Source organism: Anas platyrhynchos, chromosome 4 (assembly GCF_047663525.1).
Source record: "Anas platyrhynchos isolate ZD024472 breed Pekin duck chromosome 4, IASCAAS_PekinDuck_T2T, whole genome shotgun sequence".
In the NCBI taxonomy this organism is placed as follows: domain Eukaryota; kingdom Metazoa; phylum Chordata; class Aves; order Anseriformes; family Anatidae; genus Anas; species Anas platyrhynchos.
This window is the reverse complement of record NC_092590.1, coordinates 15,295,334-15,320,091: the sequence shown is the minus strand read 5'-3', so window position 1 is coordinate 15,320,091 and position 24,758 is coordinate 15,295,334. Positions and strand designations below refer to the sequence as shown.

At 49.2% G+C, this 24,758-nt stretch overlaps 2 protein-coding genes across 8 annotated transcripts; one reads left to right on the top strand and one right to left on the bottom strand.

The window, feature by feature from the left end:
- The first annotated feature begins 2 nt into the window (after window positions 1-2).
- On the top strand, window positions 3-13,887 carry SPMAP2L (sperm microtubule associated protein 2 like). 4 transcript variants are annotated; one of them, XM_072037058.1, is made up of 7 exons: window positions 3-926; window positions 4,202-4,324; window positions 4,919-5,005; window positions 5,089-5,264; window positions 5,846-6,122; window positions 10,705-11,077; window positions 11,740-13,887. In XM_072037058.1, the coding sequence occupies exons 3-5, from the start codon at window positions 4,952-4,954 to the stop codon at window positions 5,958-5,960; spliced, it is 345 nt and encodes a 114-aa protein (XP_071893159.1). In that variant the 5' UTR covers window positions 3-926; window positions 4,202-4,324; window positions 4,919-4,951; the 3' UTR covers window positions 5,961-6,122; window positions 10,705-11,077; window positions 11,740-13,887. The 4 variants fall into 4 exon arrangements, with proteins under 4 accessions (XP_071893159.1, XP_071893158.1, XP_071893160.1 ...); XM_072037057.1 differs by having other exon boundaries at window positions 4,202-4,335; XM_072037059.1 differs by having other exon boundaries at window positions 4,202-4,335; window positions 5,766-6,122.
- On the bottom strand, window positions 6,743-14,691 carry HOPX (HOP homeobox). Of its 4 annotated transcripts, none has more exons than XM_072037063.1 (3): window positions 14,122-14,691; window positions 10,005-10,174; window positions 6,743-7,363 (listed from the first exon to the last, which is right to left on the bottom strand). In XM_072037063.1, exons 2-3 carry the CDS (start codon window positions 10,146-10,148, stop codon window positions 7,286-7,288), a joined length of 222 nt encoding a protein of 73 aa, XP_071893164.1. In that variant the 5' UTR covers window positions 10,149-10,174; window positions 14,122-14,691; the 3' UTR covers window positions 6,743-7,285. The 4 variants fall into 4 exon arrangements, with proteins under 4 accessions (XP_071893164.1, XP_071893165.1, XP_071893163.1 ...); XM_072037064.1 differs by lacking the exon at window positions 14,122-14,691 and adding an exon at window positions 10,401-10,551; XM_072037062.1 differs by lacking the exon at window positions 14,122-14,691 and adding an exon at window positions 10,353-10,510.
- Window positions 14,692-24,758: the final 10,067 nt, after the last annotated feature.

Genomic DNA, 24,758 nt, shown 5'->3' with positions numbered 1-24,758 from the left:
GCAAACAGTCCCCTGCCAGCAGGGCTCAAGCTTCTGCAGGCAGCGGGATTTTCCCTGAGCTCGAGGCAGAGGGAAGCCAACGAGAGCTGGGCTGAAGACCCCACAGCGAGGCAGCACGATGAAGCAGATGGCCACACACCTCCGAGGCCTCCTGGTGGTGTGGAGGCAAGACAGGAGCGAAGGGAAGGCTGCTGAGGGCAGAGGGGCTGTGGAGGCTCCCTCACAGGCTCCAGAAGAAGGGCAGCTTGGTGGGCAGATAGGTGTGGATGAGCTATCTGCCTCCCTTCAAGGCTGCTCCACCAGTGGCCATCCCCATGTCCATCCCCTCAGCCCTTGGGGTGGGGCAGGAAGGTGCCTCACAGCCCCTCAGGGCTGCCCGTGGCTCTTGCTGCAATCTGGGCTAGGGGCTGCCTGTAATCTCCCTTCGTTTCCTCACACTTTCTGCACGTTGCCACATCTTTGTTTTTTTCCATTCTCCCTCTTAAAATGTAAAATGTGACGGCTTGGATTGTGCTTCTGTGTTTAGTTTTACTTCCTGGTGTAGTATCGCTGCTGAGCCTCCCCCGAGGCTTTCATAACTTCCCCTTGAAATTACAGCTGAAGGGAGCAGTAACTGGTGCTGGCAGTGCTCGGTCCTGTGGTGCCGAGAGCTGCTGGAGCCCTGCAGTGAGGAGCAGTTAGCAGAGGAGCGGAGTGCTTCATGTGCAAGCGCATTGCTATGCAACTGCGCTGAGAAGGTACCAAGGATACCGTCAACAACACAAACAACTGCCCGAGTTATCCCGAGGAGATGCACAAACTCAGCTGCCTCGTCGTTATGTCACCCTGAAGAGCAGGCAGCCCGAGCTGAAGATGTTACCAAGGGTTTAAATTTCACTTCCTGTCTTTAAAATCTCTTGCCACTTGTCTACACATTCACACGACAGGTAAGAAACCCTCCCAGCCCTAGCTTCCTAATCCCTAGTGCCCAAGCCATGCCTCAGGCCTCCAGGGGATGGCTCAGCTGGAGGTTTATGCTGGATCAACAAGTCAAAATATTGGATGTTGCTGGGATAAATACACAGACAAAAGGATGCCTGGTTTTGTCTTTCCCCCTGCTCCTCAGTACGGACAATGTCTGACTGTCTTGCCCCTTCAAAACAGAAGCTGTGAACTGAAATTGTAAGGGACTGGTTGTATCAGATGAATAAATGTTCATAAATCCATAGGGCCTGATGGGATTCACTCCTGAGTACTGAAGGAGTCAGCAGATATTAAAACTGGGCCTCTCAACAATTTATCAAAGGTCTTGGGAGTCTGGAGAGGTCCCTGCTGACTGGAAGCTGGTGAACATTACACCTATCGACAAGAAAACCCAGGAAACTCCAGCACCATTAGTCTAACCTCAGTGTGTAGAAAGGGTATGGAGAGGATTATCCTGGAGGATATTGAAAGGCATGTAAAGAACAAAGCTATTAGCATGCGTAGTCAACAAGCCTTCATCAAGAGAAAGTTCTGCCTTAGTAATTAGATCTAGTAAGGTAAAGCCATCCTCTTGATGGATGTGAAGGGAAGGCAGTGGCTATAATCTTTCTGGATTTTATAAGGCTTTAAAAAATACATTTATATTTTTTATAAGGCCTTTGATACCATCCCTCATGGCATCCTTCCGGACAAATTGTCCAGCTGTGAGACGAACAGGTTCACACTGCTGGGTGATGAACTGAATGAATGGCAGAGCTCAAAGGTTTGTAGTGAAGGGAGCTACATCTTGCCGGTGGACAGTCGCTAGTGGCGCTCCCCAGGGCTCAGTTCTAGGTTTGGTTCTGTTCAGCATTTCAATCAGTATTCTGGATGCAGGAGTTGAACGCATCCTTACCCAGTTCACTGATGATACTAAACTGGGAGGTGTTGTCGACTCCCTGGAGGGATGGAGAGTCCTTGCAGAGCGATTTAGATTGGAAAATCATCAACAGCATCAAGGTCAAAGGAAAATGCTGTGTTCTGCACCTGTGTTCTGCAATGCCAGCCATGAGTACAGCCTGGGAGGCGAGTGACCAAAGAGCAGCTCAGCAGAAAGGGACTGGTGCTGGGAGGTTCAGACTGGACATTAGGAAATCTTTTTTTGACTGTGAGGGTTGTGAAACACTGGAAGAGGCTTCCTAGCATGCTGGTTGATGCTCCAAGCCTGTCAGTGTTCGAGGCACTTGGATAATGCCCTCAATAATGTGCTTTAATTTCAGTTTAGTGATGAGGCAGTTGGGACTCAATTATCATTTTCAGTTCTTTTCAGCTGAACTATTCTAATTCTAATTTGCTTTACAAGGGGTTGATTTCATAGGCAGTTGGGACCTTTTAAGCAATGAGATCGACTGCCATCAGGCAGCAGAAGGAAGGTATTTCTGTGCCTGGCTGCAGCAAGGCCTCATTTCCCCGGCTGGAAAGCAAAAGCAGGACCAAATGGCAGAGGCTGCCCTGGGACTCTCCCTTCGTCAGAGAGGTTGCTCAATTCCCTCAGGTTGCAGAACTGCTGAAGATGCATGCGTGGGGATATGTCTATTGGTGCTGAGTTTGGATGCGACTGTGTGGTGGATCTGTGCTGTCTGCGGGGGGGAAAAACAATGAGCCTTTGGAGAGCCGCTTGGCTGAAGCTGCTGAAACTGGTTTGGAGCTCCTGAGACGAGTGCTGCCGTCCTGAGCATGTCCCATCTTGAGCTGGAGGCAGGGGGCCAACATCCCCCGGGCATTCCCACCGAGATCCCGGGGAGCTTGGTTAGGTGTGACGGAGATAAATCAGCAGGCACCTTGCGAGGGAGGGAGTGTGGAGTGAGGATGCCCTGGCAGCAGCCTGTCAGCACCAGGTCCTCGTGGTGCTCTTTGGTAAGTATTTGCTGCTGCTGTGTCCCACTAGAGGCTTTGGTACCATCGGAGAAACCACAGGGGTGTCCCCAAAGCACTGACCATTGTCTGTCAGCGGACAGTTGGAAGCGTGCTGCCTCCATGGTACCTTTTGGTAACCAGTGGGACTGCTGGTACCAGCTGTTTGTTTGTCCATCTCCTACATGCTGGGGTTGCGTGGCAAGCTGTGAAGCAGAGAAGTACATTCCCCTTTTCCTCGTCGTGTCGCAGAAGGTTTGTGTTGCCTGCAGTGAGAACAGACACACAGATTTGTGGCTCTGCAGTCTGAGAGAGAGCCCAAAATCCTGGTGAGATCACCAGGTTAAAGAGAAGGAAGGTTGCTTGGAGAGAGGTCCTTAAACACACTCTTGCGCAGGGTGGAGGTACAGATGTGGGTATTCGAGAGAGCGTTATGGCTTTGAGTACAGCAGTAGTTGTTGCATGCTTTGTTGATTTAACTGGGTGTTTAAGGACACGTCTGTCCATTTCTGCACTTCTGGCAGGGTACAAGAACTGGCAGAACCCAGGCCTTGTGCAAACAGTCCCAGGTGAGAGCGCACCCAGAGAGCCTGGCTTGAGGACCGGGGCCTGACAGGGCCTTGGCCACCAGGGACTCGCTGGCTTTGTCATGCCAGTGCTTCCCCCCCAAAAGCACTCGTGACTCTGAGAATGGGGCCAAGCTATGGCTCAACAAGCTGAGCCACGTTGAATCACCCCACCACGGGTGTCACCGTGCTCCAGAAAGGCTCCACAAACCCACGATGCTGCTGTCCCCTCTTGGGACTGCTCTGGTACCCTCTCCCACCATGGGAGAGTTCATGCTGTCCGTTCTCCATGGGGGATGAGCAACTCCTAATTTGCCCTGGGCTTGGGAGACTAACCACTAACGTACTGGAAAACCTCACCCACTTTCCATGGCACACCCTGACCGTAACGTTGTTATTGTTTCTGCTGTCATACCTGTGGCGTGGCTAGGTGGTAACGGTGAGGCAAGAAAAATGCAATCATGAAACTCCTGCAGGGGTTTCAGAGACGGAACGAAATGACCCTTTTTGCACATCCACTGGGAGCTGTGAAAACAGATGCGTTGCTTGAAGCCTCTTTTCTGTTTTGAGGTGACAGCAACTCACCTGCACAGCATTAGGGAATTCAGTGCTGAGGAAGGTGAGTGCTCAGGGAAAGGCAGCAGCGCTTCACAGCTGTGGGGAGCCATAGGGACTGTGAGTGTGTCCCACCCTAGGCAGGAAAAACGATCCCACTAAGGACATTTCACGTTTGTATGTATTTCTAAAGGCGCATTTCACACCCTTGGTGTTCTTGCTAGGCTTGTGTGGAGAAACCAAGAGACAATCTGGACCCTCTCAAGGGAAGCTGCAACAGCTCAGCCATCACCAAGAAGAGTGGCAATAGCCAAACCTGAGCAAGACTCCAGCAAACACCATGGCAGGTCAGTGGCAGGTCAGTAACGCACGTTCTGGGGAAGGCTGCAGCTCAGATGGTGCTGTCTCAACAAGGGAAAGGGAAGGTGCCATCTTCTTGCCTGCCTGGGTTGCACCATGGGCAGTTCCGTGCTGCTAAGAGCCACCACGCTGTGCTGGTGATGGGAGCAGGGGCTGTCTGCAGCAGGGAAGAAAGGGCTACGGGAACATAGCCACCCTGAGTGCTCGACTTCCAAAATGAAGAGGCACTGAAGAGTGCTAAGTTTTGGTGCCCCTTTTATTTCCTCTTCCTGGTTGAGGAAAGGGCTTCTGCAGCATGGGGTGGTTGCTGGTTTGACTAGAGCTGGGGGTTTGGGTGGGGTGTACCAGTAGTCAGCCTTGAGCTCAGTTTCCAAGCATGCGGGGGCATTTTCCTCTGCTGTAACCCACTCCCCCCCAAAAAAACCAAAAACACCTCTGTGGGGCATGAGCCACTAGCTCTCTTCATAGCAGCCCTGGATGTTTTGCTGTCTGTGGGGCTGATGTAGTCACTTCTTGGGCAGCAGAGTGGGACAGGAGGACAGGTTGGGGGACTGCTTAGGCAGTAGGTTCTTCTTCTGCAGCTTGTCTGGTGCCAGATAGCTGTGGATGGGACCATGTCCCACCTGTGCGTGACCAGTCGCCGTGAACCTGGGTACACTGAGCTGCAGGTTGGTTGTTCTTGGATGCTAGAAGCACCTGTGAGGTGCTTCCTGGGGAAGCTGTGAGGACCTTCCTCCCCATTCTCCCACAGGTTTCCAAGTTCGCTCTGCAGGCCGTTGCGAGCCCTCGGACCATAGAGCTGGCTCGGGCAAAAAGACTGCACCCTGACTACATGCCCCCACGCGATGCTCAGTGGCCAGTGTCAAAGGCTGCGAAACAGGCAGTGGCCACACCAAGGCTTGTAGAGCTGGCCCAGCCTCGTAAAAGGTAGGCACTGCTCCCCTGCCGTGGGCAAGGCTCAGTTGTCATCCCCTTTAGTGCTGTGGCGCCTTGTTGGGTTTGACACACGTAATTGAGCCCTGTTTGTCAGCTCCCCAAAGGCCTGGGTTTTACATGGTTGGATGTGTCAGTGCTACAGGAATTTTAGTTTCAAAAGCATCTTTGAGGTTGAAGGAGAACTGAAAAAGAAGGAATAAGAACTTCTCAATACTAGTAGGAATTACTGGTTGTAACATCTCAATTATTAATTGCAATTAAAAAAAAAAATCAACCATCTGACACACGGTGAAGTACAGCACCTTCCTTTTGCCCAGCATGGTGTAGCTGGCCTCAGCCCAGGCTGTAGGAAATTCTGGGTGGGATGTTCCTCAGAGGCTGAGGGCACGCTTGGCAGCTGTGATAGCTTCAGTGGGAAAGGGAGTTCCTCCTCTCGCTAGTGTCCTGATGACAGCAGTGGAGGCAACGCTGCTTTTTTTCCTCCTTTGATAGGGACAGGCAAGACCTGGGTGGAGATGTCAGCAGGAAGCTCTGAGAGCCTGGTGTGACCTGCTCTGTCCTCACTCCCTCAGGCCTCCTATGGACTTGACTCATTTCAACCCCGATGCCTTCACGGTGAAGGAGAGTGCGAAGAAGGCAACTTGTTCTGCTCGGATCCAAGAGCTGGCTCGTCCCATTAAGCGCTAAGCTTCCTCAGAAACACGCTACTGCTCTTGCTGCCTGCCCCCACCACCCCTTGGAAGATCACCTGCTTTGGGTTTTGCTGCAGCTGGAAAACCTCACGGACATGCAGTGCAGAGGCAGCACCCAGCAAGAGTGCTTTCTGACAAGCAGCTGCCTTTTACCGGGGTAACTTGGGCAGTTAAATAAAATAGTCATGCCTTAAGAACAAAATGCTTACTGGGGAAAAGAGCAGAATTTGACCTAATGTGGGAAGCTTCTTCCCTTAGGGAGGATTGTGTCTGGGGTTTATCACTCTCGTTTTGCCCTAAAAGTCAAAGAAGTAATGAAATAACTGTTGGGGGAGGCTAGCATAGGAACTGTTCCTTCCCATAAGTGTAGCAAACTAAGGCTGACGCCGTGCAGGGTGATGCAATGCAGCTCCTGACCTTGGGTTTCAAAATGTTTGCTAAAGTTTAGAGATCTTAGTGGCACTCAAAGTTATGTGATTGTGACAGAAACAGGGTCACTGGGTAATGGTGTGAGTTATTTTTTCGCCCATGTACTGTCCTGCACTACTTATTACCACCAGCCTCTGCCACCCCAGGGCCTGGGATGTGTGTGGGGCTGTGTGGGCTGCTGTGGGTGCCCTAGAAGAGGAGGTTGCCCACCTCTTCAGGCTCTCCCTGTGGCAACAGGGAAAACCCAGGGTGGCTGCTTGAGGCTGCCCTAGCGAAATGTCATCCCAGCTGGGTTTGTCTTCTATTACTGGGGCAGGGAGCACAGACAGGGACATAACACAGCTCCTCTCACCAAAAGTCTTTGGTTTTTATTTACACATTGGATAAAGAAAAGACCAGTTCTCGCCCTTTGGTGTCCTGTAACAAAAATACATTCATCGTGTCTTGATCTGATTATGATCTGGATACTTGGTTTGGCAATATCCAAACATCTTGGGCATCTTAAGCTCACCAAGACCCCACAAACAACACGTCACGTTTTCCAATTGCCCTCCTCTCAGGATGTTCTGTACACTAAATCATAAAGAAAATAAATCTGTCTTCATGCCTCCTGTACTTGAACCTTTCGTAGCAGCTGACAAGGGCATGAGATGGCCTGGCCTGTGCAGCTCTGTTAATGGATAAGAATCATTGAACTGGTTATGCAACCACCAGAAGCTGTATACACATATACATATATATTTTATATATATAGCATTTTTTTTCTATAAATAAACATTACGTTAAATACCAGGGCATTATTTTGCATCTCAAAACTTTCTGCAACAGGAAACCCACTCTGAACATCGTTGCCATCATTTACAGCAGGCACGGAGACCGGAGCAGCATCCTCTAGTCCCTGACAGAGCCGCTTTCTGAGGGCAGCCCTTCAGACTTCCTCCACTGTGCCAGGCGCTGCTTGAACCATTTCTGGAGGGAAAAAAAGAACAAAACGCAACTGAGAGCACTGGGCTGAGTGCTCCTGGGTGGGTCGGAGGCAGCAGGACAGCCCTGTGTTCAGCTCTGATGAGGCCGCACCTTGAGCACTGTGTTCAGCTTTGGGCTCCTCACTACCAGAAGGACATCGAGGCCCCGGAGCGTGTCCAGAGCAGGGCTACGAAGCTGGTGAAGGGCCTGGAGCACAAGGCCTGTGAGGAGCGGCTGGGGGAGCTGGGGGTGTTTGGTCTGGAGAAGAGGAGGCTCAGGGGCGACCTTATTGCTCTCTGCAACTGCCTGAAAGGAAGCTGTGGGGAGCTGGGGGTTGGCCTCTTCTCACAGGTAACCGGTGATAGGACCAGAGGGAATGGCCTCAAGCTGCGGCAGAGGAGGTTCAGGTTGGAAATGAGGAGACATTTCTTCTCAGAAAGAGCAGTCAGGCACTGGGACGGGTTGCCCAGGGAGGTGGTGGAGTCACCATCCCTGGGGATGTTCAAGGAAAGGTTGGACGTGGTGCTTGGGGACATGGTTTAGTGGGTGACAGTGGTGGTAGGGGGATGGTTGGAACAGATGATCTTGGAGGGCTTTTCCAACCTTTGTGATTCTATGATTCTCTCCTGACCAAATGGTCTATCATCTATGTGTGCACTTCTTTTAAGCCTTGCTCACTCCAGACCTTGGCAACCATTTTATTGCTGTGAGTCCAGATTTTTCTTGCAAACAGAGTAAGAGATTGGCTAAGCAGGATGGCATCTGTTTAAGTGGCCGGAGCATTGAAGCAATCACCACAGGTCCAAAACTGACAGAACCAAAAGGTAACCTGCTTCAGAAAGGATGAGAGAGAAACATAGTGTCTCTCTGCAGACTTAAGGACAAATAGATTTTTTAAATGGGTTAAAAGTTATCTTATTCTTCAAATAATATGAATGGTTATGTTATTCTATAGTGACTTGGCATCCCTAAGCCAAGATCTGCTGATGCCACTTCGACACAGCTGCAATTTGAAATGCGGGATGCAATGGGGGTAGATAAAGAAAGCCATGCTAGCTCCATAAGAAGAGAGGCATAACTCGCCTGTGCTGGAAGCACAGCTCAGGCTTGTCGCTGGAAATGTGCCTATGACTTCTACAACTTGCTTTGTTGCTGCTCGTTTTGTTGCTATATTTGTTCATGGCTATTTCTGAAGCTGTTACCGTCACTAATGATACAACTGTGGTGCACAGAAGTGTCCCTCTTGCACTGGTGCTGCCTTGGACCACATCCAGCTAGATGATTGCCCATCTGATCTCCTCCCAATCATTTCGCTTCCTGCCCTAAACCACCGTGTCCTGTTGACTCCGTACCTCTCTGCATTTCGTTTTTACTGGTATTAAAGCGGTTGCTATATCTGGCTGGCAAAGCACTCCAGATGCCAGGAGGGGTGATTCTGTGTCATACGCAATGCAGGCACTTTGCAGCTCACCACGCCGGTCTTCATCCTGTCCCTACCATGACCTTTATCTCCAGATATCCAGAGGCACTCTGGATTTGTGGAAGAAGAAAGGCTGATTTTAAGACATCTTCAGAGGGGTTCTGGGCATATGTGGCCCAAGTTTACAACCTGCTCTAGGGGGAATAAAATGCAATGACATTTCTAAGGTGTTTCAGGGCTGCTGCCTCAAAACACCTGTACACCTGGTGCTAGACAAAAATATCTGTCAGTAGGGGAGGGTATCTCCTTTTTCACTCCAGCCTGGGATGATCAGTTACACCCACCATCCTTCCCAGCAACAGATTAAATGCTGGCATTGTCTGCTTGACTCTCATATTCATGGGCTTTGCTAAGGGAGAGCCAGACTTGGCAGCTTGCTCCAAAATGCTGCGAACATTTTTTTCTGTTTGATTTCTTTTCTATAACCCTGAAACACACCATGGGGCTAGGAGTTTATTCAACACCTGCATCAAAACCAGAGCTGCACTGCAATCTGCAGGCTGCAAGGAGCTGTTCTCCTTTGGCTCCCAGCTCAGCCTGCAGGTAGCCAGATGCGAGTCCCTGGCAGTGGCAGCCTGTCTGTGTGAATGAACACGTGGAGGCCTCTGCCTCTCCTGGAGAGGCTGACAGACCTGCCCAAGATGTGCACTCAGGGATGATGAACTAAAGAATTACAGTAATGGGAAGCGAGCACAGCCCATGTGTCCCACAGCACATCCTGCAGGCGTTGCATCTCTCCTGCACCTGTTTTAAAACGAGTGTAGTTCCTTCCAGCTACAAAGCCAGCAGTTGTGTGGGCACTTGGGACTGTCAGAAATGGGTTGGATGGAAAGGACAGTGTGCACAGGTGTAAATTAATGGCCCGAGAGGCAGTGACACATGGCAGATGCCCTTGCTCTGGCTACAAGGAGCACTAGCTTGGCCTCCCGGTCCAGGCTGGGTCTGGGGCTCGGGGGCAAAGGGACCACAAGGAACCCAGTGGGGCACCAGGCTGCTATGTGGAAAGCCGTGGCTGTGGGCCAAAGGGGCTGTAATTACAGGGGAAGGGGCTTTGGAGATGCAGGGGCAGAGTAGGCAGGAGGCTTGTGGAGAGCTTGTGGGGCACAGAGGCATGCAAGGGAAGCAGAGCTGGTGTTAAGGTGGGGGTGAGGGGTGCACACTCACCAGGGTCTGCTCCTCGGAAAGACCAGTTTCAGCTGCAATGAGGCACAGCGTGGTGGGGTCGGGATGCTTGTTCACCTTGCAGAAGTTGTACTCCAGGATCTCCAGCTGCTCCTCGGTGGGAGTCACTGGCTTTTCGGCGTCCATTTCCTTCTGGGCTATGGGGCCAGGCACTGCAGAGAGAGGCCAGGATTACTGCCAAGACCAAGTGGACACGAGGTCTGTACTCGCTGAGCTCCAGGCATCCCAGTCACCACCAGCTCCCTCTTCCCCAGTGGCCTCTGGCTGTGGCAGGGCACAACTCCCTGAAGGTCTCTGCTGGGAGCCCTGTCCCCTGCCAGCAGCACCTGCCTCACTTTCCTGGCTGTGGCAGCAATACTCCCAGCCGAGCCGCCTCACCATCCCTAGCTGGCAGGAACTGCAGCCTCTCCTCTGCCGAGCAACCTCTGCTGGTTGCTGTATTTATAGCCCGCCTGACTCCCGCGGAGATGATTCCTGTTTACGGCCGTATTTAGGCTTGGGCGTCACTCGGGGCTGATGTCACAGCAGTGAGCATGTTGGGGGTGTGTGTGTGTTACTTTCAAGTCAGTAGTTTAAAAAAAAACAACACCAAACAACCCTTATTTATCTTTTTTATCTTTTTATCTTTTGGGATGGTGTCTGGCATCCAGCCCAGTGATTTTGTTTTTTCTTTTCTCCCCAGCCAGCAGGCAAAATTGTGCAGGGGAAACACGAGGCAAAGGATGCAGGACCTGTTAGGAGCACGGGCACAGCAATCACTGTTTTCCCTCCCGTTCCTCTTCCCAGCAGCATGGCCAGGCAAAACTGGAGACGAGCAGGTGAGCTGCTTTGTTTTTCCTAATATTTAATGCTATCGTGCATGGGGATATACAGTTAGTCCCGTTGTTCCTGAGTATCACCGGTCTGTTTGTTTTTCAGTGTTCAAGTAAGGGGTCAGTCTTTGGAAGACCATACCACATGTGTCTGTGCCCGAGCAGTCACACAATTTGCCAAGCTTTGCACAAATTTCTGGTAGGCTGGGCACAAAAGCACAAGCAAAATGAGTCACGTCCCGGGTAAGTCCCACACCCCTCTTCTGCAGGGCTCCAGGTTTGCTCCCAGGTGGCAGAGGGTCAAGCCTGCCAATTCGGTCAACTAAAACGAGAGGACAGATAAGCCTCTTGACAGTGAACTGCCTCGGTGTTTCCGAAACCAAACTGTGGGTGGTGGCAAGGGAGGAGCTGGATTCAGAAATGTGGCTTTTCTTGATCTGTTCTGCTTCCTGAGCCACTCAGCCTGTGTCTGTCGGGTGGGCTGGCTGGTGTCACTGCTGCCAGGAGCCCTTGGCTTGCTGTGGATCTCCTCTGGACCACCCGCCTTAATGTCACAATCCAGCTTCTCCTTCTCTTTCTCCCTGGGGATGTAACCTAAATGCCTCCACCGTCCTGCACCCCTGCTGTGCAGCATTACACCTGCCTGTTGCCCCAGCTGAAGGATTGCCATAACCCACCCTGTAGCCTGGGGTGTACCGAATGCCTCAGGGCTCTCACCTTCTGGCAGCACCGCTGGGATAGGGCTAAGGTCCAAAACTGCTTTGCAGCTTGCAGGGAGCCAGCTGTCCTGTTCACAAAGGGCTGGGGAGATCCTTGAGCTTTACCCTGAAAACTGAATGCTCTGCTGAACCTTATCTGCAAGAAGTTGCATTGACTAATAACAGGATCTCCTGGCATTCACACAGGGTTAAAAAGACCAGAGCTGCTCATGAACAGCCCACTCTTCTTCTCAAGTCACTTGGTAAATACTGACTGTAACACAGTGGTTGCATAAGGTCAGAGCTCCTTTCAGGGCGATGGAGCATGCTGGAAAATGGCATCGTAAACCACCAGGAAGAGACCAGGACAAGATCACCCCCAGCACCCAGGCACCGCAGCCTGAGCTCTGTGGGGTACTGCAGCCACTGGACACGGTTCAGAGGTGTCTGTACGGGGAGAGGTCAGGCCTCAGGCACCAAGCCTGGGCTCCCAGCAGCAGCAGGGCCCGGTGGTTCATAAATCATCGTCTGCAGCCTGCTCAGTTAGCGTGCATTAACGCGTCTGCATGGATTTGCATAGGAAACGCGTGCCTCGTAACTCTCCCGTTTCATCTTTGTGGCTGCTTCTGTTTCTGATAATCCCCAGGTTCCTGAGGCGTTTTCCCATAGGGCACAGATCTTCCACCTGCTGGCAGCTTGGGGTGCCCCGGCACACGGAATAGGATACCTGATTTTATTTTATTTTTTCTTATCCTCTCTCTACCCTTGCTCTGGAGGGAGAACGTTTGCTGCTTCTCGAGGCTGTGAGATGGCTTTCAGGACCAGGTCAACCTCCTGCAGGTCCTGGAGGGCTCTGCGGGTCTTCTCACATGGCTCCCCTGGGGCCCAGAGGTTTTCAGAGGCCACATGCCACATGTGGCACCCTGCACAACACCTTTTAGTTGCTAAAAACAGGCAGTATGTGACAAGACTGGAGTACATCAAGAGTTCCTAAATATCCTCCTTGGCCTCACCTGGACCCCTAGACCCATTTAAGCCCAGGTCCTGGCTTGGAGCCTGGCCTTCAGGCTGTACAGGACCATTCCCTTGTCCAGGAAAGATGTTTTTCTTGCTTACATTTCTTAAAACCTGGCAGAAATATGGAGAATTGAGACTGTTTTGCTCATCTGCTGAAAAGCACCACCGCTAGCTTTTTTTTTTTTTTTCCTGCCTAATTTTTTACAGGCTTTGGAAAAAATGGCCTTTTCTAGCATGAAGCATGAAAGCTACCTATGCAGCTCTCAGAAAAGCTGGGGTGCTGTGGTGTTTGCTGAGCTCTGTGAACAGCCCCATGCCTAACATTGCCTTCCCTCAGCAGCACAGGCTTGAGTTTGGTGGCGGGGGGTGACACACCCAGGCAGAAGTGGTGGTTCCAGAAGCACTGTGAAACCACAGCACCAGAACAAAAAGTGTCTGCAGCTACAGAGCCCTGGGAAAGTCACACTTCATTTTGATCATCTCGGTTTTAGGAAAGGCAGTGTGACAGCAGCCACCAGCTGAAGCTTGCAAGGGTTCTGCGGTTGCAGATGGCTATAAGCAGCACTGCTGTGTGCATCGAGACCGTGCAGGGAGCACCTGGTTGTCTCAGCATGGCTGGTGGGTTATTTGAACGTCCCTCCACATCCACCTGGGAACTGACAACAAGCAATGGCCAGAGGTTGCAGCAGGGGAAGATGTTAGTACACCCTGGGGGTACTGGCTGGGAACCCAGCTCTGGCCTGAGACAGGGGAGGGCATCAACCCTCTGCCTCCCAGGGGGGCAGCTCAACACTGCTGGTGCTTGTCAGCACCTACTGTCCTGGCAGAAAGCAGCTGGTTTTCCAGAAAAGAGGTGATCTCTGTTTGCTCAGCTTTGCTTTTTTTTTTTGAAAGACATACACAATAGCTGCCTGGCTGCACAGCTTTCCAACCATTTACTGCTCCTGAAGCCCCTGGAAAACTCGCTGGTCAGAAGCTCCTGCACAGCTGATGGGCCCCCGTGGCCCCTTCCCCAGCGCCCTCCCCACCGTTAGGGCTGAGAAGGGACTGGAAGCATCTGTTTTTAGCTTGCAACTATTTCCTGCCACTGCAGGGATCAAAACAGCGAGCCGTCCTCAACGCAAACAGGCTGTCCTGTCCTCCCTCGCTCTGCAAAGCTGTGTCCTGTCCTGAGCTTTGCTCTGCCTCCTGCTGAGCCGGGGCACGGTCGTGGATAACATCAGCCAGCACGGCACACAGGATGAGGTGGGGCTGAGGCTTTAAAAATAAACCAGACCCCACCATAAGGAAAAAAAACACCTGTCATGCATCCTGTAAGCCTCCCATGCAGCCTTGTCGAAGATAAAATCGGATAGGAACAGCACGAACAGTGCAGCAGCTGCTGTAGCTGAGAGAGGTCCCCGTGGTGCACCTAGCCTGGGCTCTCTGCGTGCCCCTCCGGTGCCCCAGCCACAGGGCTTTCCCGTTACAGCCCTCTGGGTACTGCTCCAACCTCCCCAGCAAGTTGCTCACACCGTCCCCCAGCCCGTCCCCGAGTCGCCCCGGCACCCCCAGCTCAAAGCTCACACTTACCTGGAGCTGGCAGGCACCAAAAGCGCGTGAAAGACAAATAAAACAAAATAAAAATAAAGCCCGCAAGTCCTCGGGTGACTGCTTAAGTAGCTGCGTGTGCGTGTGACAGGCGGGGGCCTGAAAAACCTGCCGCAAATCGCAGGAGCTCCTAGGATCCGCAGCTACTCTCTGGGCTGGTAATTCAGGTTTGGCATCTGCTCTCCTTGGCAGAGCTCAACGCGTGGTTCTGTGTGCTCCGGGGCTCTGGGGATGGGTGGCACAGGGAGGCGTCCAGGCTTGTCACCGCCGTGCTGGGGGACTGTGCCCTGCAGCGGCTGCTGGCACCTCGTGCCCAGGGGCTGCTTCCTGCGGGGTTAGGGGAAGGGTGAACGCACGCTGCAGCAGCGGAAACGGTGCTCAGAAATTCGTCTCTTTCAGCTGCTCCTGCTTGCCTCCGTGGGTCCTGCACGACTGCACCCTTGGGCAGGCTGCGCCCAGCTCCCCGCTGTGGGCAGCCCCACTTCTGGCTTTGCTGATGGAGCGTGGCAGCAGAGTCACTGCCACGCAGGGTTTTATTCTCATCTTACTTTAGTTCCCCACAAATGGTTTGTCCAGGCTTGATGTTCCTGGCTGTAGTATGTGCTGTGATTCTGCCAGGCTGGGGAGGGGCTGGATCAGGTCCTGGATCAGGTCCTGCATCAGGTCCTGGGTCAGATCCTGGATCTAAGCTGCTGCCGCAGCCCAGGTGCTGTGTGGGCACAGGGCAGGGGTCTGGCTGGGGATGGGAAGGGACAGGGCACCCCCTTTTCCCAGGGAACTGTCCTCTTCCTGATGGAAGGTCAGGGGGGAAAAGAAAAATCTTGGTGCTTGGGGAGGAGTTGATTTTCTCTCAGCTCACAGACAGCTGGAAGTGGATGCTGGAAAATCAGAGAGGAGGGAGAAAGGACTGACAAGAATCCCAGTGAAACACAAATATGTATTTCAGTGGCTGAGCTTATCTGACAGAGTAAAGGCAAACTGGCACTGCATGCAGAAAGCTGTCTGTCTGGCTGGAGCCTGGGGCAGAGCAGCAGGGCTATTTTGGATAAACCCAGGCAAAACCACCACCACCAACAAAGCAACTGCCATACGTTTAGCAATGAGCCCAAACTGTCCTGAACTTTGAGTGGTTTTGTAGTGTGAGGGGACACGTGGGCCAAGGCATGGGTATTGCAAAGGCATGGGTATTGCAGAGAGATCTGTGCCAAAGGGCAGGAAGACCAGCGCCAGTTTTCCTAGTGGGATGATGCTGACCAAGCAAGAGTGCTTTTGCTGCAGTTACACCGTCTGATAAACCAAGTGATGCTGTTCAGTTGCTGCTAGAGGAGGTTTTGGGGAGAAGACTTGCTCCTGCATGCCTGGGGCAGGCACCCAGCCAAGGGGATGTGTGTTGTGTATCTGTGGTGCTAAGCAACAGCAGTACGGCTTGCGATGGGTGGAGGCAAGCAGGTTGGAAGAAACGTCTGGTGTGACACCTGGGTGGCTGGAGGAATGGGGATGTGGTCAGGTTGCAGGCCCCTGCTGCAAGATACAGCCCTAAATTTGGCCCCAGTGTGCAAGGTGCAGGCAGAGACCTTGCAACGTGTGATACCACGTCCTTGCAGCAGCTGTGGTGGGTATCACTACCTGCCTCTGCTCGGCCCTGCCACCTGCTCTTGGTCATTTTTGGCAAAAATACAGCTGGGAAGATAGCCCAGCCCAGAGAGGTTTGCTCATGTTTTTATGCTGTCTGTTATTTTCTCCCACACATGTGCCTCAGACATTGCCAAATAGGAGTACCTGGTCCTCGGGAACAGGAAGGACTCCTCTCTTCCCTCCTTCATTACTGTCAACAGAGAGAATATCTCTAATGTGGAAAAAGAACCCACAACAACAACAAACAAACAAACAAACAAAAAACCCACACCATTTTACTTAGCCTCTGAATCCAGCCCAGACTTGCACTAGGAGTGCTGGTAGCAAAGTGTTTCAGGCTGAGACAAGCTGCCGAAATGCGGGGAGTCCTGCAGCGGCGGTGTGAAAGTCACATCCCGATTCTGTCTGTGTCCGAATGGCAAATGCTAATGCCTTTCTGATCCTGAAATCTTTAAGGGTTTCTCTTCCTGGCAGGAGATCAGAGTTCTGCTGGGGTTTGTGCCTGACCTGTTAAGAAGATATCTTGGCCCCAGAGGAAGTCCCTTTGGCAGGAGAGTAAGAGGAACAATATGCAGGGTGCCTCCAGGCCCATCGTGGAGTCTCCCTTCCTTCAGGGGAAAAAGGCAGCTAGTGCGATGCACACTTGACAATTGTGCATGACGCTGTGGCATTGCAGGGAGGATTTGGCATTTGCAGCATATATTTGGCATCCCACTCATCTGGACTCAGCTCACAGAGGCTTGGGTATCAGCCAGGCACTCGCACTACGGCAGCATGTTGGCTGGAGACACTTTGTTGGGGCAATTATACACGTAGCTCATGGCTGTCCTGGCCCAAATGTCCCTCTAAAGCAGTGAGGAGGCAGGATGGAAAGAAGATTAAGAGGAGAGAGGAGAAGTGACCTGTCAATCCGTCAGGAGAAGAAAGGGGTATAATTCAGGTTTCCTGAATGTCTGATTCGCCTCTTTGGCATGCACATGTCTTTCCTGAATTTTGTCACCTTTTCTTTCTTGCAAATGAGGGTTAGTACCAGTATCTCTTTTCTGGGCATTGAGCAGAGATTTTTTTTTTCTTTTTTTTTCTAAGTATACAGGTTAAAAAATGTGTGCTTTCCAGAAACTCCCTCCACCCCCCTGAAAACCAACCATAAGAAAAAGACCAAAACCTTCCCTTTTCCCTGTAACATACCAATGCCCAGGGAAGCTGCAAAAGGCATCTTCTGCTTTCTTTTCCTCTTGTTTTGTTTTGTTTTTATTGTGTTGGGGTTTTCTGGCTACACAGCTTTACAGACTTTGTTTGCTTCCCTTCAGTTATAGCAGAATTTCCTAACCAGTCAGTACTGACTCAAAGGATACCTCTTGCAGTTGGTGAGCTGCTCTGTAGGGAGCTGCTAACAATTGCCTTTGCTCAAAACACAAGAACTTCACTGAATCATTGATCTTTTGATCACAAAGCTGGCAAAACAGCAGCAAGAGATGCACAGAATGACCGTACTGAAAAAACCTTTCCCCAGAGAAAGGATGTTTATGAGGCAATGCTGCGTCCCTGTGGCTGTGCCTTCCAGGCTGTCTCTTTGCTATAGCTCTGAAGGACACCGGTCAGCTCACTATACAATTCCACCCCGACCAAAGAGGGGCTTCCCAGGAGCTTTTGGCTCGGATGTAAATTGCTCAAAGCTGAGCTGGATTGCCTCTTTAGTGCATTTTCCTTTTTATTTTAGTAGGCAAGGTTCAGCCCATCTCTCCTCAGCATCAGAACTGATTCAGGCCAGACAGACACAAATCAGGTGTGACTTCCAGTGGAATCAGTGCCTTTTCTTTGTCCACTGGCTACAGCCACGCAGATGGAAACTGGGATGTTTTATTGTTCCTCCAGTTGTGCCAATAATTCTCAGAGAACAGTGTCATCTCATTGGCATTTCCATCTGCAATCTCTGCCTGGGGTACAGTCTTTCTCCATCCTGTCCTCCCTCTTACTAACCAGATTGTTTTGAAGTGACTAAAATAGGCTCTGATACTTGCAGTTCCTTGCCAGGAGGCTTTTCAACAGCCCTGCCATTGCTTGTAGGCAGAGCATGCCCTAGCATGCAGAGAGCCAGCTGGGCATCACATGTGTGAGCTGCCTCTTGTACCCAGCCCAGGAAAACACTGGCTACAGTACTGGTGATTATAAAAGCAGGGAAGAGGCAGGAGGAGACAAGCAGATCTGCTCTTTACTCCTGGAGTGCCAGAGGAATGTGAAGAGTAGCGAGCGCCCTTCCAGAGGTTCAGATAGCTGTACATTTTTTAGGAAAGAAGTCAGGGAACTGGGAGGCCTGCAGAAACCTGTCCTAGTCAGAACCTCGAGGCCAAAGCTGTCAGGTTTCCAAAGTCCCAACTCACTTAAATACAGGACTATGAAAGGACTTTATTTCTCACTGGAGCAGGGTCATGAAGGGCTGGAGGAGTGCCCCTCACTGTGGGTGTTTGCTTCAGGCCTCCTTGTTCTCCTTGTGTTGCAGTGACAAGGATGGCCCTGCTCTCAGGGTCCCACAGTCCCGCTGTCCCCTTCCCTTCTGCCAGGGCACTTGCGTGGTGTCAGCTCAGGCTCTGCCCAGCCAGGCCTCAAGGAGAGACTGCTCCATTTGCTCGCTTGTGGGCTGGGGACTCTGTGGGGCCAAAATGATGTTGTGCCCAGCACCAGCTCTGTGGAGCTGCAGAGAACCAAGAACTTTGGTGAAGAAGAGAATATGTCCCTCCTGGGGACACTGAGCTGCTTTTCTTTCCCTGCTCTGGAGGGCCACCTCAGACACGGGTGAGCAGCTGCTGAGAGCTGCTTGCTGCCTCTCCCTGCTCTGCACCTCAAGGCTGTATGTGCAGGTATTAACTCCACGCAGCTTTCTCTCCAACAAACACATTTCTAGAAGGCAGTTCTTGGGAGCCATGGCTCAAGGCTCAGCTCCCCACTGCAGTGGTCAGGCACAGCTCTACTGGTCTTGGCCACTGCCCTGCCTCGGCTTCAGCGATGTCTCCAAAGGTGGATCCCACCTCCTAAACCCTCTTCAGCTAGTGCCAACGTGCTGTCACTGGTAATCTATGAAAAAGCAACATTCTTCATGCACCTCGTCAGCAGCAGATTCTTTATGCTTCCTAAGCTACGAAGTGTAGGACATCCAAGAGCTTCTCATTATTCATGCCTACATATTTAACCATTACTTCCAAGGGTTAATGTTTTTTAAAAACAATTACAGAGTAAATCTCAGGCCACAGATCTTCATTTTGTCCATTTTTCCTTTGTATCTGTGCTGATTTCAGAGTCTGGAATGTGGTCCTACCAAAAAAAACCAAAAACAAACAAACAAAACAAAACAAAACAAAACCAAAACAAAAAAACAAAACAAAACAAAACAAAACAAAACAAAAAAACAACAAACAAACAAAAAAAAACCAAACAAACAAAAACAAAAACCAAACATTTTTTTTTTTTCTGAATCTGTTCAGTCTCTTTTAAGTCCTGAGCAACTTTTCACCAGTATCTTTTCAGCTGGGGGCTGCAGAGTCAGTTTCACCTTCACAGGTGCTCCACTGACCCCGCTGCCCAGGCCTCTCACTGCCACCTGCTGTACAGCACTGTGTATGTCCCACAGTTTCTCCATCGAGTGACCAAAAACAGGCTTAAGGGACTTCCTTTTCTTTAGTGCTGGGTTTTTGTTAGCTACAATAAAGCAAAATGTCCATTAGCATGAGGATATACGCCAGTGCCAATACAGCATTTCAATAGCAACATGCTTAGACTCCAGATAAGAATATGGGGCTTATTGCAGTTTCTCCCAATGAGATCATATCCCATGTCACCTATGTAAACCAGGAGTCCTTATGGAAGAATTTAGGCACACATATAACACAGCAGGATTCATTTGCCTCGCATCACCATGCTTATTTAACAAGAAGTTTATGCTACTGCCAAAAGTGCTGGTGGCTACAGAGGACAGACTTTGTCACCCTGCCTCTGTCCTTAAGGTCTGTAGCTCTGAACTGTAAGTCTACATGAATGAAATGGTCTGAAAGGAAATCAGCAAGTGGTTCTGCTGCCTTGGGCATTAGCATCAGTTAGTGGAAAATGACTCCTCTCCATGAGAAACATCCTTCCCCTCAGCACTCTGTGCACTCTGTATCAGCAAGAGTGCAACCACAGAAATAAAGGAGAAGATTCTTCCCATCTATTGGGCCTGGGTGAGACCAAATCTGGGTGATGGTCCAATTTAGGCTCCCCAGAAAGACATTAACAATGGAGTGAGTTCAGTGCAGGGCCTTTAAGATGCTTGAGGTACCAAAGCACAGGATAAACAAGGTAAGGCTGGGCAACCTGGATGTAACAGTGTACTGGGTCTGGCTGGGATGTTAACTTTCCCTGCAGCAGCCCATAGTGTTGTGCTCTGTGCTTGTAGCTAGAACAGCAGTGTTATCACACCAGTGTTGTGTCTGCTGCTGAGCAGTGCTGGCACAGCATCAGGACTCTCTCTAACCCTCCTAGGGGGTGGGCAAAAAAGTGAGAAAAGAAACATCGCCAGGGCAGCTGACCTAAAACAACCAAAGGGATATTCTGTACCATACGATGTCACACTCAGCAATAAAAGGTGAAAAAGGAAGACCAGTGCTCACAGAGAGCACTGGTCTTTCTGTGTACTTCCTCCCAATACTTGGACTCCTAAGGAGGATCGCCAGCCAGCATGTGCATAAGGGACATGCTGCTGGACACTTAGTGTCCCTAGTTGAGAGGGTAGCAAACAAGGATCAATATATAAACAAATAAAAATATCAATTTCCCTGTCTTTCCTAAAGCTGTGAGGCAGCGATAGGACAAGAGGGAATGGACTCAAATTGTACCAGGAGAGGTTCTGGTTGGAAATTAGGAGAAATTATGAACAGAAAAAAAAAATAAATCTGTAATTTACAGGTGACTCGAACACATCTTGCTGCAGAAGTTGGACATATGCCTGGGCAGCACACATATCTTGCCCTAGGATTTTATGGCTTGTCCCTTTCCCTGATCCCAAGTCAGCAATTGATCAGGTATGTCCTGGGGAAGCCTGTGGCCATGCTTCAAACCAGCAAGCAGTTAAAGCGGAGGATCCAGTACTGCAACCTATATTATCCTTCCCTCATTGCCTTTCCTCCACAGCGTTGCTGCGTTTCATTGTCATCACTACGAGGCAGTAAATACACCAGTGACGTTACGCGAATAACGCAACCTTTGGCTGCTGTGCAGTGCGTGTGGCAAGCCAGCATTCCTCAAGAAAGCAAGTCCTCCTCCCTGCGTCTTGTCTTCTTTCTTACCCTACTTGGCCAACAAAAGGCCTCGTGTGACCTCGCAGACAACTGAAGGAGGGAATTGATTACTCTTAAAAAAAGACCCAGATCTTTTCCCTTAGCTGCTCTATCCCAGGGAAAGACCCATTCACCCAGCTGGCTCACTAGACAGCTGACAAATGCTGGCACTAGCACGTGGAGGTTGGGGTAAATGCTTTAGGGCTAAATGTGATTCAGTTGGCTTGGGACTTCTGTTTTCCAGCTGGGTATTTTTAAAGCTTCTGTCACAGCCTAGCTAGCTACAGCATGAGTGATCCCGGGTACTTCTTCTGCATAAAGCGAACCACTTCACTGCAGAGCAAAGAGGACAACAAAATGAAACAATGCTGAACTCTTCATTTGGCATGTAGGCAAAAATCCTGGCCGGGCCAAAGTACAAGTTCCTACCCTTTCATTATTGCCTTTGGTTCGGTGTCTATCTACCTCCACTCTTACATCCTCATGACCCACAAAAAAAAAAAAAAAATCAAATCGAGTGTCTGTATGTCAGAATTGGCAGATTCTCTGCTAACAGCTGCACAGTGCATCAGCAGAGCAGTGGCGGTGGGAAAAAATCTCAGGAATGTGCTTAAGACACATTTCATTGCTTCTTTCAGTGCCCGGAGATCAAACATACTCAGAGTAGCAGAATGGAGAGGAGCCCAGAGCCGTGCGAATGCACATTCACTGGATTGTTGAGTGGACAAAAAAAAATCAGTGTTCCTGAAAGACTGAGATCATCCCCTCTCCGTGTTTTTCTTCTGCATCACTGAGTATCTCTTTGGTTTTCTATTTCGATCCTTTCAACCTTAACAGGACAAGAGAATGAAATATGCACATATGTATGGATTTCCTGCCTTTTTTTTTTTTTTTTTAAACTATATTTTCAGTTTTGGACCACTTTTCTTCCAACTGGTCATTTGCACTACCTGACAGTAAACCTTCAGTGAGAGAGATTCCTAGATCAGGGAATTAACACATGGTGAAAAGGAGGAAGGAAATCCCTTCTTTCTCACAGCCCAAAGACTGACTGCCAGCAAATTACCAGAAAAGCAACTCTGGTAACAGTCCCCTGGCTACTTGATACAGGAACATCTCATCTGCTTGTAAGGTAAAAATCAATTCTTTTCATGACTGAAATTGTATACAAGAACCACAAGAACCATGTTCTGGCACATTATTCCATAAATGTGTCTTCTGGCTCACTGGTGCATTGCAGAGTCTAAAAGCAGTGTCAAGAGATGATGTAACTTAATATAGTTAAATGTGAAGAGTAGGCAAATATTTGTTTCCCTCCTCATGAGCCCAAACACCTGGTTTTCATTTCAGAGTTTAAAAAAAACCTTTTTTTCTTCTTCTTTTTTTTTTTTTTTTAAGGACACCTTAAGGGTATCCTTCTTCCTCTGCGTAGAAATGGAGGAATTCCCAACATTATGCATCTTTTCCCCCCTTTGGGCTCAACCAGATCTTTATAATAGAAAAGGTGCTACTAAAAGTTTACAGACCCTTATAATACAAACTTAGGAAATCTTTACGTTGATTGATCCAGGCAGATGAGTTGCTTTGCTGTCTTCTCCTATTTGACTCTGACATGAGTATTATGACAATACATATAGTTGTTTTAAACTTTGATTACAGTTGCAAAGCTACCTAACTTCCAAACACAGAAATTGCTATATTGTCCCGAGAGCTCTTAGATAAACTTAGCCACTGAACTGACTCCCCATCCACAATCACATCATTACCACTTCATATTTTCTAGCTGTGTTTATGTCTCCTAGCTTAAGCTTAGGGAAGGCAGGCACATTGTAGGGCAAGCATATTGATAAATTTACAGAACACCAACTTTTACATTTAAAAAATCCCCAGGAGAGTCCTGACTCCCATGTAAGTCCAAAGCTGATTTTCCTTTATTCACAAAGAGAAAAAAAAAAAAAAAAAAGATATTTGGGATTTCCCAAAGATTACTGGAAGATGACAGTGCATGTGGATAGCTATCACAGAGCAGCCCCAAAGGTTCATAAAGGATCCACTCCTCACTTGGACAGATGACTTCCAATTACAGATGAAGGGTGAAGGCTCAGTTCCGCTTCCCCTTTAAGGACATCTGCAGCTTCCCAAGTATCCAAAATATCTGAAGCTAGGAATGGAAGATAAGATAAAGGATTTCCAGGAAAGCCAGACCCTTCCAGGGCACAGTTTGAAGCTTGCTGGAATATTCCACAGGACCCATAAGGACACCAGACAATTACAAGACAAGTTTAACATCTCAGTCTGCTTTAGAAAGCATCACAGGAGGATTTTTCAGTACCTTTGCCTCTCTTACTGGTAAACAGGAACAGATTACTGGTAAACAGGAACAGATTAAGTAGGTACAGTTTTGGGTCAACTTTAAACGCTTCTGTATATAACATCAAGGAAAAAAAAAAAAAACACAACACATCTGTGTAAATGTTAAAATAAAACAAGTGTACCAGAATCTTACAAAATTTATAACCAATAGATAAAAAAGCACTTCAAAAAGAGTAATTTTTTCTTAACGTAAAGGTGAGACAGTTTCAGAGCAAAATGACTTTTTCTAAGGTTATCTAATTAAGAATGCTTTAACCAGAAACCTACACTGCTTCCATAAATGTTTTGAAAATGCAACCTTCAAAAATTGCTGTGTGACCAGCAACAAGAGTCATGAAGCTAATACAGGACTCAGTGCAATCGTAACCATGTCAGTGAATGCCACAGGTATCTGCCCACCAAATAGTGTTATTACAAAATACTACACTGTAGTCTCTTGCAGCAAACATCCTTGGATTCGATGATCAGGAAAAAAAAAAACAACACAAGTTTATTCTGCCAAGTACAATGAGTTTGACTACTTACCAGGACTGTAATGACGCTAATAATACAGATGAAAATAAACAGCTCCTAACACAATATTTATGTGTACAAACCAAAGTCATTAACAGACTCCTGCTACACCTCTACCAAGAACGTAAAATAAAATGAGATTTGAAAGAAAAAAAAATGCTGCCACCTAGTGAGCAATATCAAAACCCACAAGTTCATGCCTTTCACTGACTAGTCTCCCACGGGATTCAGGCTGTGGTTCTCGCCCTTCAGCTCTTGTTCATCGTCCAGTGCAACCGAGGACAAACATAATGAATATTTAGTAGTACAGGCTAACAAAATACTGGTAATGAGAGGGAAAAGAGACTATCTGACATTCCTCTGGAGTCAGGCATGTTCCTTCATGGTCTACTTCCATCAGGCTTTGAATCAGATCTCTGATCTAAGGAAAAAAATCAAGATGCTCAAATATTTGAAATATTTTATTTTAACGTGCAGAATATGAAAAACAGATGTCAGGGGCAGATACGGTGAGTTCACATACTCTTGCACTGCTGAATTATCTCTTTTAATGCAGAAAATTAGGAAGATTTAAAAACACATCTAAGGTTTTATCTTGAAGCATTCCTATGCTGGAAGCAGTGCTCTAATGTAATTATAACTGTCAGCCTAACATGCTATTTTTTGTTTGGATTTGTTGTGTTTCGTGTTGTTTGTTTTTGTCTGAGTTTTGCCAAAAAAATGCAATGCTATACACGTTTTCTTCAAATACTAAAGGGACATTTCTACAGCTAAGAGGATTGGGGTTGTTAA